The following is a 12580-nucleotide window of genomic DNA, read 5'->3' on the forward strand; positions in this document are numbered from 1 at the left end:
TAAAAGTCTTATACAAATTCATTGTTCAACTATACATATACCTCACCACCCCCTTCCAAAAAAATAATTATATATCTTCAGTTCAAAGCAGCAGCAAGGTAGCAGTCACCAAGACAAATTCTGCTAAATCCACATCAGTATTGCTGGATATTACATGCTAGCAAAGAAAAGGTAGGGGTTTTAATGCACAATTTTCCTAAGTATCACAAGTGGTCGCCCACACAAAAATAACTAAATCATTTAACTCAAAGTGGGGAAAGTCCTTTACGTTCAACCTCCCACTAAGTATTGCAATCCTGCAGGTTTTTTCTTTGACAGAACACACACGCATAATATTATAAGTCGAAAAGGAAAACACACATCAGTCACCGTTATCTCGGTAATCACTGAACTGATTCTACTGTATGAGCCACACTGAGTTTAACGCCGATGTTATTCTAAAGATCCCAGTCTTTTCTTCTTTATTCCCTGTAAATCTCCAACTTAGATTGTAAGCTCTCTGGGCAAGGTTTTATTTTCCCATTGTCTGATTTTGCTGCGCTTATTGTATTATTCTAATTCCCTGTAAAGCGCCGAGTACACATTTTTGGTGCAATATAAATAAAGATATACATGCATACTCGCCCCTCATTAAGTTAATCTTTCCAGACGCTTTAAGCCATTATTTACACACAGATAGAGATATAGAGATATATACACATACATACATACATACATACAGGAGGGCCCCATTCATGCGGCGGGTTCCGTTCTAAGGACCTGCCGCAAAGCGAAAATCGTCGGAAATCGGAAACGGCGACTTTTGTTATGTGCGCATGCACAGACCGGCAATGCGCCATTCTACGCATGCACAACATCGGCAAAACCCCCCATTCTGCGCATGTGCGACCCTGGACCGGCCCGTTCTGCACATGCGCAGACATGGCGGCCCCCTTCTCTGTACCACTATCGGCGGATCGCTGAAAAGCGGGGCCTTGCTTTACATACATACATACATACATACATATACACACACACACACACACACACACACACAGTGGAAGTTCATTAAGGCCAACATCGCAAAACCTCTTCAGAATTCTATTCGACGAAATGAGGGGAACCACAAACCAGCACTAGATTGTAAGCTCCTTGTCACAGGGACCTCCTAATTGTCTCAACATATGTAGCCTTGTTACACACTGTTATTGTTCTCCCTCCACATTGTACTGCGCAGCGGAATAGGTTGGCATCATACAGAGAAAATATATTTAAAGAGAACCCTAATTCATCCATGTCTGAGCTTTCTTCCTCAAGCAGAGATGTGCATGTTCTATCAGATAATAGGGCCAAGCAGTGGTGCAGAAGAGCAACACTCTTCAGTATGGGGTACCTCAAAAACGTAAAAAAAGTATAGCATGACAACATTAAAGGGACAGCTGAACATTCAACCACATGCCACCTGTCTGCAAAGGACAACAATGCAAGAGAAGACGCTGCATTGATAATCTTGTCAAAACAGAGCCAGATGCTGAGGAAGAAAAGAGTGGCAGAAATTTGCAATATCATCCTTCCCACCTACAGTTCTTATAAGAAAAAAAAAATAACCATGAAGGATTACAACATTAGGATGGTTACCAGAATCCTTTTCTAATGAGCAGGGATAATGTTAAAGGGGATAACATGGATTGAGACCCAGGCAGAGTACATTGTGGAAGAGATCCAGGTGATCTTTGGGGGCATTGATTCAAAGGAAAATGTGTCCACAGAGTAGGGTGAGGAGGAGAAAGGGACAATGAGGGGCTACAATGAGCACTTGAAAGGGAGAAGAAATGATGACCTTTCTAAGGGATTGCACCATTGAGGCGGAGGTCACAGCAAATCATTTTTTTTTTAATCAGGTGAGAGAAAAGGAAGAGGAAGGAAGAGGAAGGAGCGAAACGTGAGGTGGTCTAGGGTTTGGAAGAAATGTGATGGAGCAATTAGGAGGGAAGTGAATCAGGAAGGAAGCAAATGACGAGTGGGGAGTTATGGATGCTGTTATTGTGAGTGGGAAGAGGATCTAAGCAGGCTGTGGACAAATTAGATGGAAAATGGGGACCAGAAGGGGACAATCTGGAGTTCTTATCAATGATACAATGGACGTGGAAAGATGATTATGTGGACAGAACCAAATGAGGATAGGGACCAGAAGATCACCCTCTTTCAACATCAGGTGGTCCCATACACTTTAATGTGATTTCCTTCTTAAGAAATCATACTCTACCCCAACACCAGGGATGTCCCACAGAGGAGGGTTGAGGGGGGGACGGGACAGAGGGGGGGGATAGAGGAGGGGGACAGGACAGAGGGGGGGGGGGGACAGAGAGGAGGGGGACAGAGGGGGGGGAGATTGGGATATGTGATGGGGGGGGGGGTCCACTGGGATGGGGGATATGGGGATGGGGGATATGGGGATAGGGGGGATTCATCGGGTGAGGGGTACAGAGACCCAGGGCCCCACCTGCTTGTGTGGTGTCCGTCAGATCGTAGCCGCTGCCCGGGAAGTCCCGAAGCTTGCGGCCGTTCAGGTTGAGGATGCCCGAGTTCACCGCCTCCTCCAAGGCCCGGTCCAGGCTGCGCACCGTGTGGTGGTGGATGGTCCCCGTGCTCCAATGAGGTCCGCTGGGGAAGGACGAGCAGTGGTGCAGGGGGACAGAGGCCGGACAGGCGGCGGGGTGACCAGCGACATATCCTCCCCCTGAGCCCCCCGTCACTGCCGCTGTCTGACTCGCCGCCATTGCTGCTGAGGAATAGCCCCTACTATAATAACACCGCTAGCAAGTGCTCTGCTCACCGCGCATGCGCATCGGCTACTGCCGCTACAGGGGGCGGTACCAAGACAGGGGAGGGGGCGGTACCAAGACAGGAGCAGGGGGCGGTACCCAGACAGGAGCAGGGGGCGGTACCCAGACAGGAGCAGGGGGCGGTACCAACATAGGGCAGGGGGCGGTACCAACATAGGGCAGGGGGCGGTACCCAGACGCGAGCAGAGGGAGGAGGCGGTACAAAGACAGGAGCAGGAGGCAGTACCAAGACAAGAGCGGGGGGGAGGGGGCGGTACCAAGACAAGAGCGGGGGGGGAGGGGGCGGTACCAAGACAGGAGAAAGGGGGGGGGGAAGCGAAACCAAAACCAAAAAGTCACAGACAAGGGGGCGTGGGGAGACCGTGGTATTATTCATATAATTTTATTAGGACTCTGCCCCAAAACCCCTTATATGCAGGTATTAAAGGGCTGGGTGTTTGTACAAGGCACAGGTGTCCAACTCCACCAACAGGTCAGGTTTTCAGGATATCCCTGCTTCAGCACAGGTGGCTCCATCAGTGGCTCAGTCATTCTGATTGAGCCACCTGTGCTGAAGCAGGGATATCCCTAATACCTGGCTTGTTGGTGGCCCTTGAGGACTGGAGTTGGACGCCCCCCTGGTAGAAGGGATAAAGGTGCCCAGTTTGCTTCTTTTCTTTCTGTAGGGGGGTCAATTATTCCCAACTCCTTCAAAATAAGCACGCTGCACTGTATCAGTGGAAATGGTGCAATAGGAAATAGTATTTATTTATATGGCACAGCACATGTATTTATGTATATTACAAAAAAACATTACCACCGAGGTACACAGCGTTTTACAATATTACTATCAACCTTTCCAACAAATACTCAACCTATTGTTCCACGATTTATAAATAATACTACCTATTACGTATTTATATCCCGGGCAACGCCGGGTACATCAGCTAGTATTACTATATAATTACAATACATGAAATTGAATATAATAATATGCATCAAATGAAACATTGGCAGAGTCCCTGCTCCGGACTCTAATCGGTATGTCATGCAAATCAACACAACTTTTTTAACGCCTTTGGTGCCTCTGGTATATTGGAGGGCCACATGCGGCCCTCGGGGGGGGGGGGGGTGTTTGCCTGCACCCCATGCCCCCCCACCCAAACATCCGGCTGCCCACTCTCCCCAATGCAGAGGGAGCCCTCTCCCCCAGCTGTTTAAGGAGTGTGCACTGGTAAATACTGTTTCTCTCCCATGCCAATCCTGTGCTACTCTCCTTTGCAAGAAGAGCAGCACAACAGTATTCACCAGCACCCCGGATTAAACAGGGAAGCTCCTACCCGCGGCTGCAACATCCCTTCTGCCTGTGACTTGGCCAAGGCCACAAGTTCACATAATGGATCTACTTTTATGGGGCTGGTTAGTGGCCACATTTCTAAACATCTCATTTTTTTAATAGCTAAAATCACCAGAATTATGATCATCTAATCATTCATTTAAAAAAACACACCGCTCTGATCAATTTCATAAATAAATCCGGGGCCAAACCACGTAGAGAAAACAATGGAAAATCAGTATTTCAGCATGCAGGAAAATCAGACTGATTGTACAAAGCGTGCGCTTTCACTGTGATAAGAAGAGGCACCAGGATTAGGTGATTTATGTCTATATATAGGTGACAGTAATTGCTAAATTCGTTAAAGGTACTCAACCTTATTATTTGTTAATTGGTTGGGTTGATGTTTTTTTTTTTTTAATTATCCTGTAAGAGTACCTGGTATGAAGCAAGAAAAAACAATATTCACTTAGGCCCGGGCCATAGAGGCTTCAGGAGAGCGGAGGCGCGCTGACGCTGAGGCTCGCCTGCTTAAGTCAGCGCGATTCCACGGACTTGCAGGCGAGCCAGCGTGTGCGAAGGGAGCCGGGGGTGGAGGTGGTTGGAGGCAGGGGCAGTGACGTCGCTGGCCAATCGCCCGCGACACACTGACGTCAATGTCACGGCGCCGTGACGTTGACGCTGCTCCGCGCTGATTGGATGTTTTCAGCCGACAGCGCGCTGAAAAACAGCTTGGCTGTCGGCTGAAAATTCCAAAGCCTGAGCACGCCTGCGGACGCTCACGTGAGCCCCCTCTCAAGGCATCCTCATTGAGGATGCAGGGGCTCAGCGCGGAGCGTCCGCACGGCTCAGCGCGGCCTGTCCTTCTATGGACTCGGCCTTAGATTGTAAGCTCTCCAAGGTAGGGATTTCCTTTCCTAGTATTATATATTATTATTATATATTATAATTTCCTGTACTGTATTGTCTTTTGTAAAGTAGTGAGCACATTGTGGTCACCATATAAATTAATATATACTTACAGTATATATATATATATATATATATATATATATATATATATATATATATATATATATATATATATATATATATATATATATATATATATGTGTGTGTGTAGCCCCCTGTAAACAGCACAGGCTATACCTATCTTCCTTCTGCTGTGGTAAGTCCTGTTAAGATCAGGCACCAGAATCATCCTGGGTTTTCCCCCTTCATAGCCCTATCCTGAATGATAGACGCAGGTCTGGAATCTGCTGCAGGCGTGAGCAAGAGGGGAGGTCCTGTTGACATCACAAGGGGCGGGGCTAGCTCTATATTTAGCAGCCAACTCCGGTGCGTAGTTCGTTCGTTCGAGATTAGTTCGAGAGAGTTGATAGTGATACCGAGAGTCTGGAGTTGCCGGTGAGTTATGCCGGGAGTATGCAGAGCAGTTAATAGGCTATGAGTCAAGAAGTCCTGCGGATCGGTCCGAGGATTTGGAGGAGACTACGGTTTCCCTTGCGCAGAGTGCAGGTGACAGAAGAGCGGAACGATCAGCGTCCTTTAGTAGGGTTGATAGAATTATAGACTTGGTGGACCAATGCCCTCACCCCACTGCCAGGGGTGATGGGGAGAATTGAAGATCCACCGCGAGGCTAACCTCGGGGGTGGGCCACGGGGTATTGAAGCCCTAGCTCAGACCATCCTGCCGGAAGAGTGACTTGGAGAGAAGGAGAGGAGGAATTATCTGGGCGAAGGCGAGTGGCGTATAACCCATCCTGGCTATTGTGTTGCGGCTGTTGGAAGCCACCAGCGTTGGGATATTGTTGCTCTGTCAAATAAAGAGACTATTCTTCATCCGTAAAGACTGTGTGTGACTTGGAAAGTACTACCCTGGGACCCAAGGGGTTCTTCTATACTGGTCCCATCCCATATTCCTGGGAGTATAGAAGATGGAGGTGCTGCACCACTAAGAGATCATGGGTGCTACCACCCCAGAAGCCCGGTCCTGGCTCCCCCACAACATCGCGGGAAGCTCAGGCCCTCCTGTTCCTCACAGGTACGCACCACACCGCATGTAATCTGCCCTCATGCACCCTAGACACCACCGTAGAGTCTGGGGGAAGGGGGGAAGCAGGGTTACATATGTATATAATATATATATATATATAATATACAGTTGTTATTAGCAAGTAGGGCGGGCGATGGCAGCAGAAGAGGGGGACTGAAGACCATGGGAGCAGCACAGGAGGAAGACAGCTGGCAGCGGGAGAAGAGGACCGAGAACCATGTGAGCGGAGCAGGGCAGCAGAGGAGTTAGATAGTGGGCGGCGGTGGCAGCACCAAGAAAAGAGCACTGAGACCATGTGAGCGGAGCGGTGCGGCACAGGAGAATGGCTGGGCCCCACCGGTCCGAACCGGAAGCCTTTACTGACTTCCGGTGTCTGCCGCTGCTCCTCCCCGGCGTGCTCCGCTCACATGGTCTCAGTGCTATTCTCCTGCTTCCGCCGCCCGCTGTCTAACGCCTTTGCTGCCCTGCTCCACCGAACCCAGGTAACTGAGAGGAAGAGAAGGAGAGGGGTGAGAGGAGAAGGAGTAGGGTGAGAAGAGGAGTGGGGTGAGAGGAGAAGGAGGGGGTGAGAAGAGGAGAAGGGGGTGAGAGGAGGAGTGCGGTGAGAGAAGAAGGAGGGGGATAAGAGGAGAAGGAGGTGTGAGGAGAAGGAGGGTGTGAGAAGATGAGTGGTGAGAGGAGAAGGAGGGGGTGAGTGAGGAGGGGGGTGAGAGGAGAAGGAGGGGGTGGGAAGAAGATAAGGAGGGGGTGAGGAGAAAGAGGAGGGGTGAGAGGAGGAGTGGGGTGAGAGGAGGAGTGGGGTGAGAAGAAGAGGAGGAGGGGGTAAGAGGAGAAGGAGGGGGTAAGAGGAGAAGGAGAGGTGAGAAGAGGAGGAGGGGTGAGAGGAGAAAGAGCGATGTGACAGGAGGAGGGAGGTGAGAGGAAGGAGAAGGGTGAGAAGAAGAGGAGAAGGAGTGGGTGAGAAGAAGAGGAGAAGGAGGCAGGGAGAGGAGAAGGAGGGAGTGAGAGGAGAAAGAGGAGTGTGACAGGAGGAGGAGGGGTGAGAGTAGAAGGAGGGGGTGAGAGGAGAAGGAGGGGATTAGAAGAAGAGCAGGGGGTGAGAGGCAGTGCCCGCCCAGTCGTATTTTTGCCAATGTACAGCGCCATTAAAAAAAATATATCGGGGGGGGGGGTTGAGTCCATTTTTGTCTGGCGAGTAGCGTTTTGCATAATTTGTCGAGCCCTGTATATACATATTGATTTAATCAGATTTATTTATATACTAGCTGAAAGTACTCGGCGCTGCTCAGAAATTCTAAGAAACCAAAAAATAGATTTATAAATGGATAATTTTAATTTTTTTGTTTCTTAATTACATTTTTTTAAATGTATTTTTTATCTCTAATGCTGCTGGATAAACTATATTTTGTTTTTTTTTCCCCCATCAGCCGCAAAAAAACATACACGTTTTTTCCAGTTTCCACTCTGGAGCATCCAACATAACGTTGATCTTTGTGCAAAACATGGATTTTCTAAATTCAGTCCGGTTACTTTAAGTGAATCAGAAAGGGGGGGGAAGGAAAACACAAAATGGACGCGCCATGTTGTCAGTCTCCTACTTGGAGCTGCTTTTATGTAGTGCTCTGTAGTCTCCTGGCTTTATCTATGTAGATCTGAATTGGGTATTTCACTAACACTCAGTGCGCAAGCATTCCTGCTCTTTATATGATATGACTATTTGGAGTGTGCTGTAGAATGATTCAATGATCAATATGCTGTGAACAATTGTTTCACTATGCTGTGAATCATTTACCCTCCATCACTATACTATCAGTAGCACTTCTATATATATTGGATGGTAATACATTTATAACTAACATCCTTAAGTGCTCTGTGGTTTACAAGTCTAAGCAGGACTGCTGTATTTTCACGACACATCTTAGTCACTGAGTTTGCAAGTTCATTTATTTACAATTACAAGTGTACCTGATCTCATAGGTGCCCCTGAGGGGTTTATACCCTGACTAAGTAGCGTTCTGTGCCCTGAAGTCTCTACTACTAATTGTTGTTTGAGACCACTCCAACACACATTCACTGACACAGACGCTAGGTACTGTCAATTTAATTTATTTTTAATGCACAATACACGACGTTTTGGTAACATATGTTTTATGAAAATATATTAAAAGTTAAATTTTAAATTAAGTAGGAGTGCAGTATAGTGAATTCTTTTAGGAGACACATCCATTTTGTGTTTTCCTTCCCCCCCCTTTCTGATTCACTTTTCAGTTCACAGTTTGCACCCACTTTTTTGGATTACCATTTATTCACTCATTATTTGCTTCAATTGGTGTGGTTTTGTGATCACCCCCTAACCCTAGTGTTTCTTTCGGCTACTTTAAGTGACTGTCCTTGAGATGTATTAAGTGACATTGCAAAGGCAAGCTTCACTGGAAACTGAAGTAGTTTGTAATCGAAAGGAACATCAGCAGGGATGAGTGGGATTCTTGGTATGACCATGTCTTCTCCCTTAGCACAGCCTGATCAAATATTGCCTTCGATGACAGTCAAAAAGGATTTTTGACTATTAGTCGAGTTCCATTGCAGAGCCTTGGAGCATCTACATTTCAAAGAAGCAGGATACGTGAGCCAATTTTAAACATCAAGTTATGTGGTGCCATCCCAGATGGTTTGATTGAGTTAATAAACTCAGTGGGATATTGATCTGCTTCCATGACTGTGCCCATTCACCTGCTAAAAAAACAACAACTGCATACATACACTACCGACACACTTTATTAAAGTGTGGCCGGTACCGCAAGCCGGGAGATTTCCCGACTTGCTAGTGGCCGCCCCTCGGCGTGCCGCGCGTCATAGACGCGCGGTCACGCGTCTTCGGGAGCCTGCGCCCCCTGCACGCGCGTCCAGGGCTCCCAGAGGGAGCCCTGGTGTCCCGCGATCGCGGGACGGCGGCAGGGGGTTCCGGGGGACCCGGCGGACCCGGCAGCGGTAGGGAGAGCGCCCCGATCGGAGGGCGCTCTTCCGCTGCTTCGGCGCGCGCCCGTCACCCTCGGGCGCGCGCCAGGCTACTGCTGCGGCCAAGAACGGGCAAATGCTCGAATAAACTTGGCCGCAGCAGTAATAGTTTCATTGCCTCCGAGGTCCTGAAGTGTTCGATCCAGCGCCTCTTATGGTTGGTGGGACATTGTACTCTTGTCCCATGCAATGGTCTCGCACTCTTGAAGAACTTTGGATGTTCCTTTATTTTTACTAATGTTGCAAATTGGATTTTCAGAGTGACCAAGATGAAGTGGTAGTTTGAGGGTTGTGTGATGGGATTATGTCATAAGTCATGTCATCAGTTATGTCATTGCTGATGTCATTGCTGCTGTCATTTGTGAATTGTATCCAAACATAGACAAAAACCTTCTTCTTGATCTCAGGAAACATCATTCAAAATGTAGTTACGATATCTTAAGACAGGTGTGCGCAAACTGAGGGGCTTCTGGGGGGTGGAGGGATGCAGCGCTTACAGAGGCCCCGCGCTCTTCCCCAAAGCATTTCAATAAATTGCTGGTGGACCGCCCGAGGCCTCTGTAACTTCCCTTACCATGTCTCCGACGGCTTCGGATGATGTATCGCCATGGTAACGCGGCGTCTAATGACTCCGCGGGGTCACATGACATGCAATGCGACATCACATAACCCGTGGCGTCGTTTGATGCCGGAGACAAGGTAAGGGGGGGGGGAGCGCGAGCAGGGGGAGAGCAGGCAGGGGGACGCAGAATGAAAAGTCTTAATAGGTGTCCAAATACATAGCAAACAGACAGACGGACAACTTTCCAAAATATATAGTATATATTCAGAAAAAACGGGACCCCTCTTATTTTTTGTCATGTTTTGCAGAAATATCACGACATTTTCATGAATTCTAGGTCTGTCACAGTAGATTATTACATTTAAGAATCACTTGTAAATCTAATAAATATTCTTTGGAATTGGTGCTGGCATGACGTCCTCGTCAATTGCACAGTTACAAAATGGGGTTTAGCGAAGAAGATAAGCGCGCTATAAAGTGCTTTGAGACAGAGCAACCATTATGGTCCAAAACTCTCACATAAAATATCCTGATAAAGGATGGCCGCTAGGAGGCCTGAAAATACGAATTAGTCAAACAACGTATCGTTCAGAAGTGGGAGCAGCTGGAACTACGCGACATCACATGACACAAGGGCAAGAGTCCCTTCGCATCACTTAACATCATCACGACGTCACTCTGACAAGGCGACATGTTATAGCAGGAGGAGATGCCAGTTAAAACAAATGAAGACATTGAACCATAGCTAACAAACCTTTGTGTCCCAAAACATTAAGGTCGTTAACAAAGCAGTGTTCTGCCATAAGAGACCTTCCGGCGTTGGATAGTAAAGGGTCTTCTAGTGCCCTAAGTAGGGTGACCAGATGTCCCAGCTTAGCCGGGACAGTCCCGGTTTTAAAGACTCCCGACTTTTTGGGATGCTGTCCCGGTTTTTGAATCCCGTTGGCCTCACATGTGCGATCGGCACTTGCCGACTGCGCATGCGTGACATTTGTCCTGGTTTTTTTCCGGGACAAATATGGTCACCCTAGCCCTAAGGTGTCTTAGGGAAGTATTATTTCTTATCGTTTTTTTGGGGGGTGAAGCGCCAACATATATCACGGTGAGGTACAATGTGTTACAGAGTTATGCATATTACATGAACAGTTACCTACAGGTGAGACGAAACATGCACAAACAGATACAAAGAGGTAATGAGTAGAGCAGGGGATAATTTTTTTGCGAAGTTGGATCCATCTCAAATCCAGCAGTTCCATTGATTTGCGGATTTCTGAGGATCACTCTCCCAAAGTGGAATCCGCAATTGCGTTTTGTTTTTCTCCCGAGGCAATGAAAAATCCGTTCTCCGGATGATTTTTTTTACAATAAATAATAATAGCGCTTGCTTGTCAAAGCGCAGTTATGATCCCTGGAGCATCGGAGGTAGCACCCATTTTCTCCGACCTCAGTAGAGCGAGGTTGCCCATGTTCTGTTCAACTTTTATTTAATATATATATTTAATATGCTAATAAGATTAGAAAGGCGTGCGTACGCCTTTTTAACAATCTGTCCTCGTATTGTAAAAAAATGTCTCTGGATTGTAGTCAATGGCGAATTCAAATGAATCTGCCCGGATGGTCAAGCATGAAATGCGCATGCGAATTTTGGTGTGCGGAAACGTATTTCGGGAAAATTACGCGCGGAATTTCGTGAATAGAATGTTTACAGTTTCGCCCATCTCTAGTAATGAGGGCCCTAGTCCTATAACCCAATAACACATAGCAGTTTAATACTGAGACAGACTGTGAATTGCTCTCACTGTCATCATTCTAACAAACACCATGAGTTACATTTCCTCATGTAATATAAGGAGCATGGTGTTGCCATGCCAACCCAAAGTCATGCTTGATACTAGCTTTCCAGTTTAAGTGCTAATGTCGTTTATAATCAGTACTCACAAAGTACAGGCATCATTATTTTTTTTTTAACAGGCACCAGAAGCCTAAGCTGTTACTTTGCCAGACCAACCCACAGACGCACAATTGAAATTTCAATATGGTGTATTGGTAATGAGCATCATTTTGTTTTCAGTAGTGGTTTGGGTTGATAGATAAGCCTTGGCCCCTAGAGCAATACATTGTGAGGTTTCTTGCTCCAAGAACTAGTCCTGCTGTAGTGTGGTCTATTTCAGAAAAGCTCCATCTGCAAAATTGGTAATAACAAAAAAGAACCATTCATATCTCAACATTTTAACTATCCCCTCAACGACCTAATGTTCACGTAGCACCACTCACTTGTGGTATTATAGATATATCTTTTTAATCCTTGTTTAACAGAGGAATGGGCAGATTTACACATAATTTTGCCCACTTTTCTGCCATCAAAGTGAGCAGCGATAGTGACGGCAAAACCGCTTGTACGTGTACTAAATCTAAATGAAAAGAAGGTCAAATTACCATTTTAGGAGCTACGTGAGTGACTTAAATGAGGCCCCCAAAGTATTAAATAGCTGAAAGATATAATTGCTGCACAAACATGCATTATTATTAATATTAATATTGTTTTCACCTTAATAAACTGCTGTATTTTCTGGCTGACATTACTTGGTTGTCCATTTGCCAATAACTTGTACAGGTAGTAATAATATTTATTTAAGTATATATAGTATACAATATAATTAAAAGACCTAGACGACCAACTGTAAGATGGGAAAAGGAGATCAGAAGCTTGTTACCGCAGTACCTGGGAGATCATTTGGGGAGGCCTTCCTCAGGCATGGACCAGGGTTGGAGATGATTATATATATATATATATATATATATATATA

At 46.5% G+C, this 12580-nt stretch overlaps 1 protein-coding gene across 5 annotated transcripts in view; it reads right to left on the bottom strand.

The window, feature by feature from the left end:
• The window catches only part of LRCH2 (leucine rich repeats and calponin homology domain containing 2), a 50018-nt gene extending 47186 nt beyond the window's left edge, over nt 1–2832 (bottom strand). For all 5 annotated transcript variants that reach the window (XM_075573130.1, XM_075573129.1, XM_075573128.1 and 2 more), the window contains exon 1: nt 2483–2832. In XM_075573130.1, the coding sequence (XP_075429245.1) occupies nt 2483–2759 (277 nt within the window). In that variant the 5' untranslated portion in view covers nt 2760–2832. The remainder of the gene's footprint in view (nt 1–2482) is intronic.
• Nucleotides 2833–12580: the final 9748 nt, after the last annotated feature.

The sequence above is a fragment of the Ascaphus truei genome, chromosome 16, assembly GCF_040206685.1.
Source record: "Ascaphus truei isolate aAscTru1 chromosome 16, aAscTru1.hap1, whole genome shotgun sequence".
Lineage (NCBI taxonomy): Eukaryota > Metazoa > Chordata > Amphibia > Anura > Ascaphidae > Ascaphus > Ascaphus truei.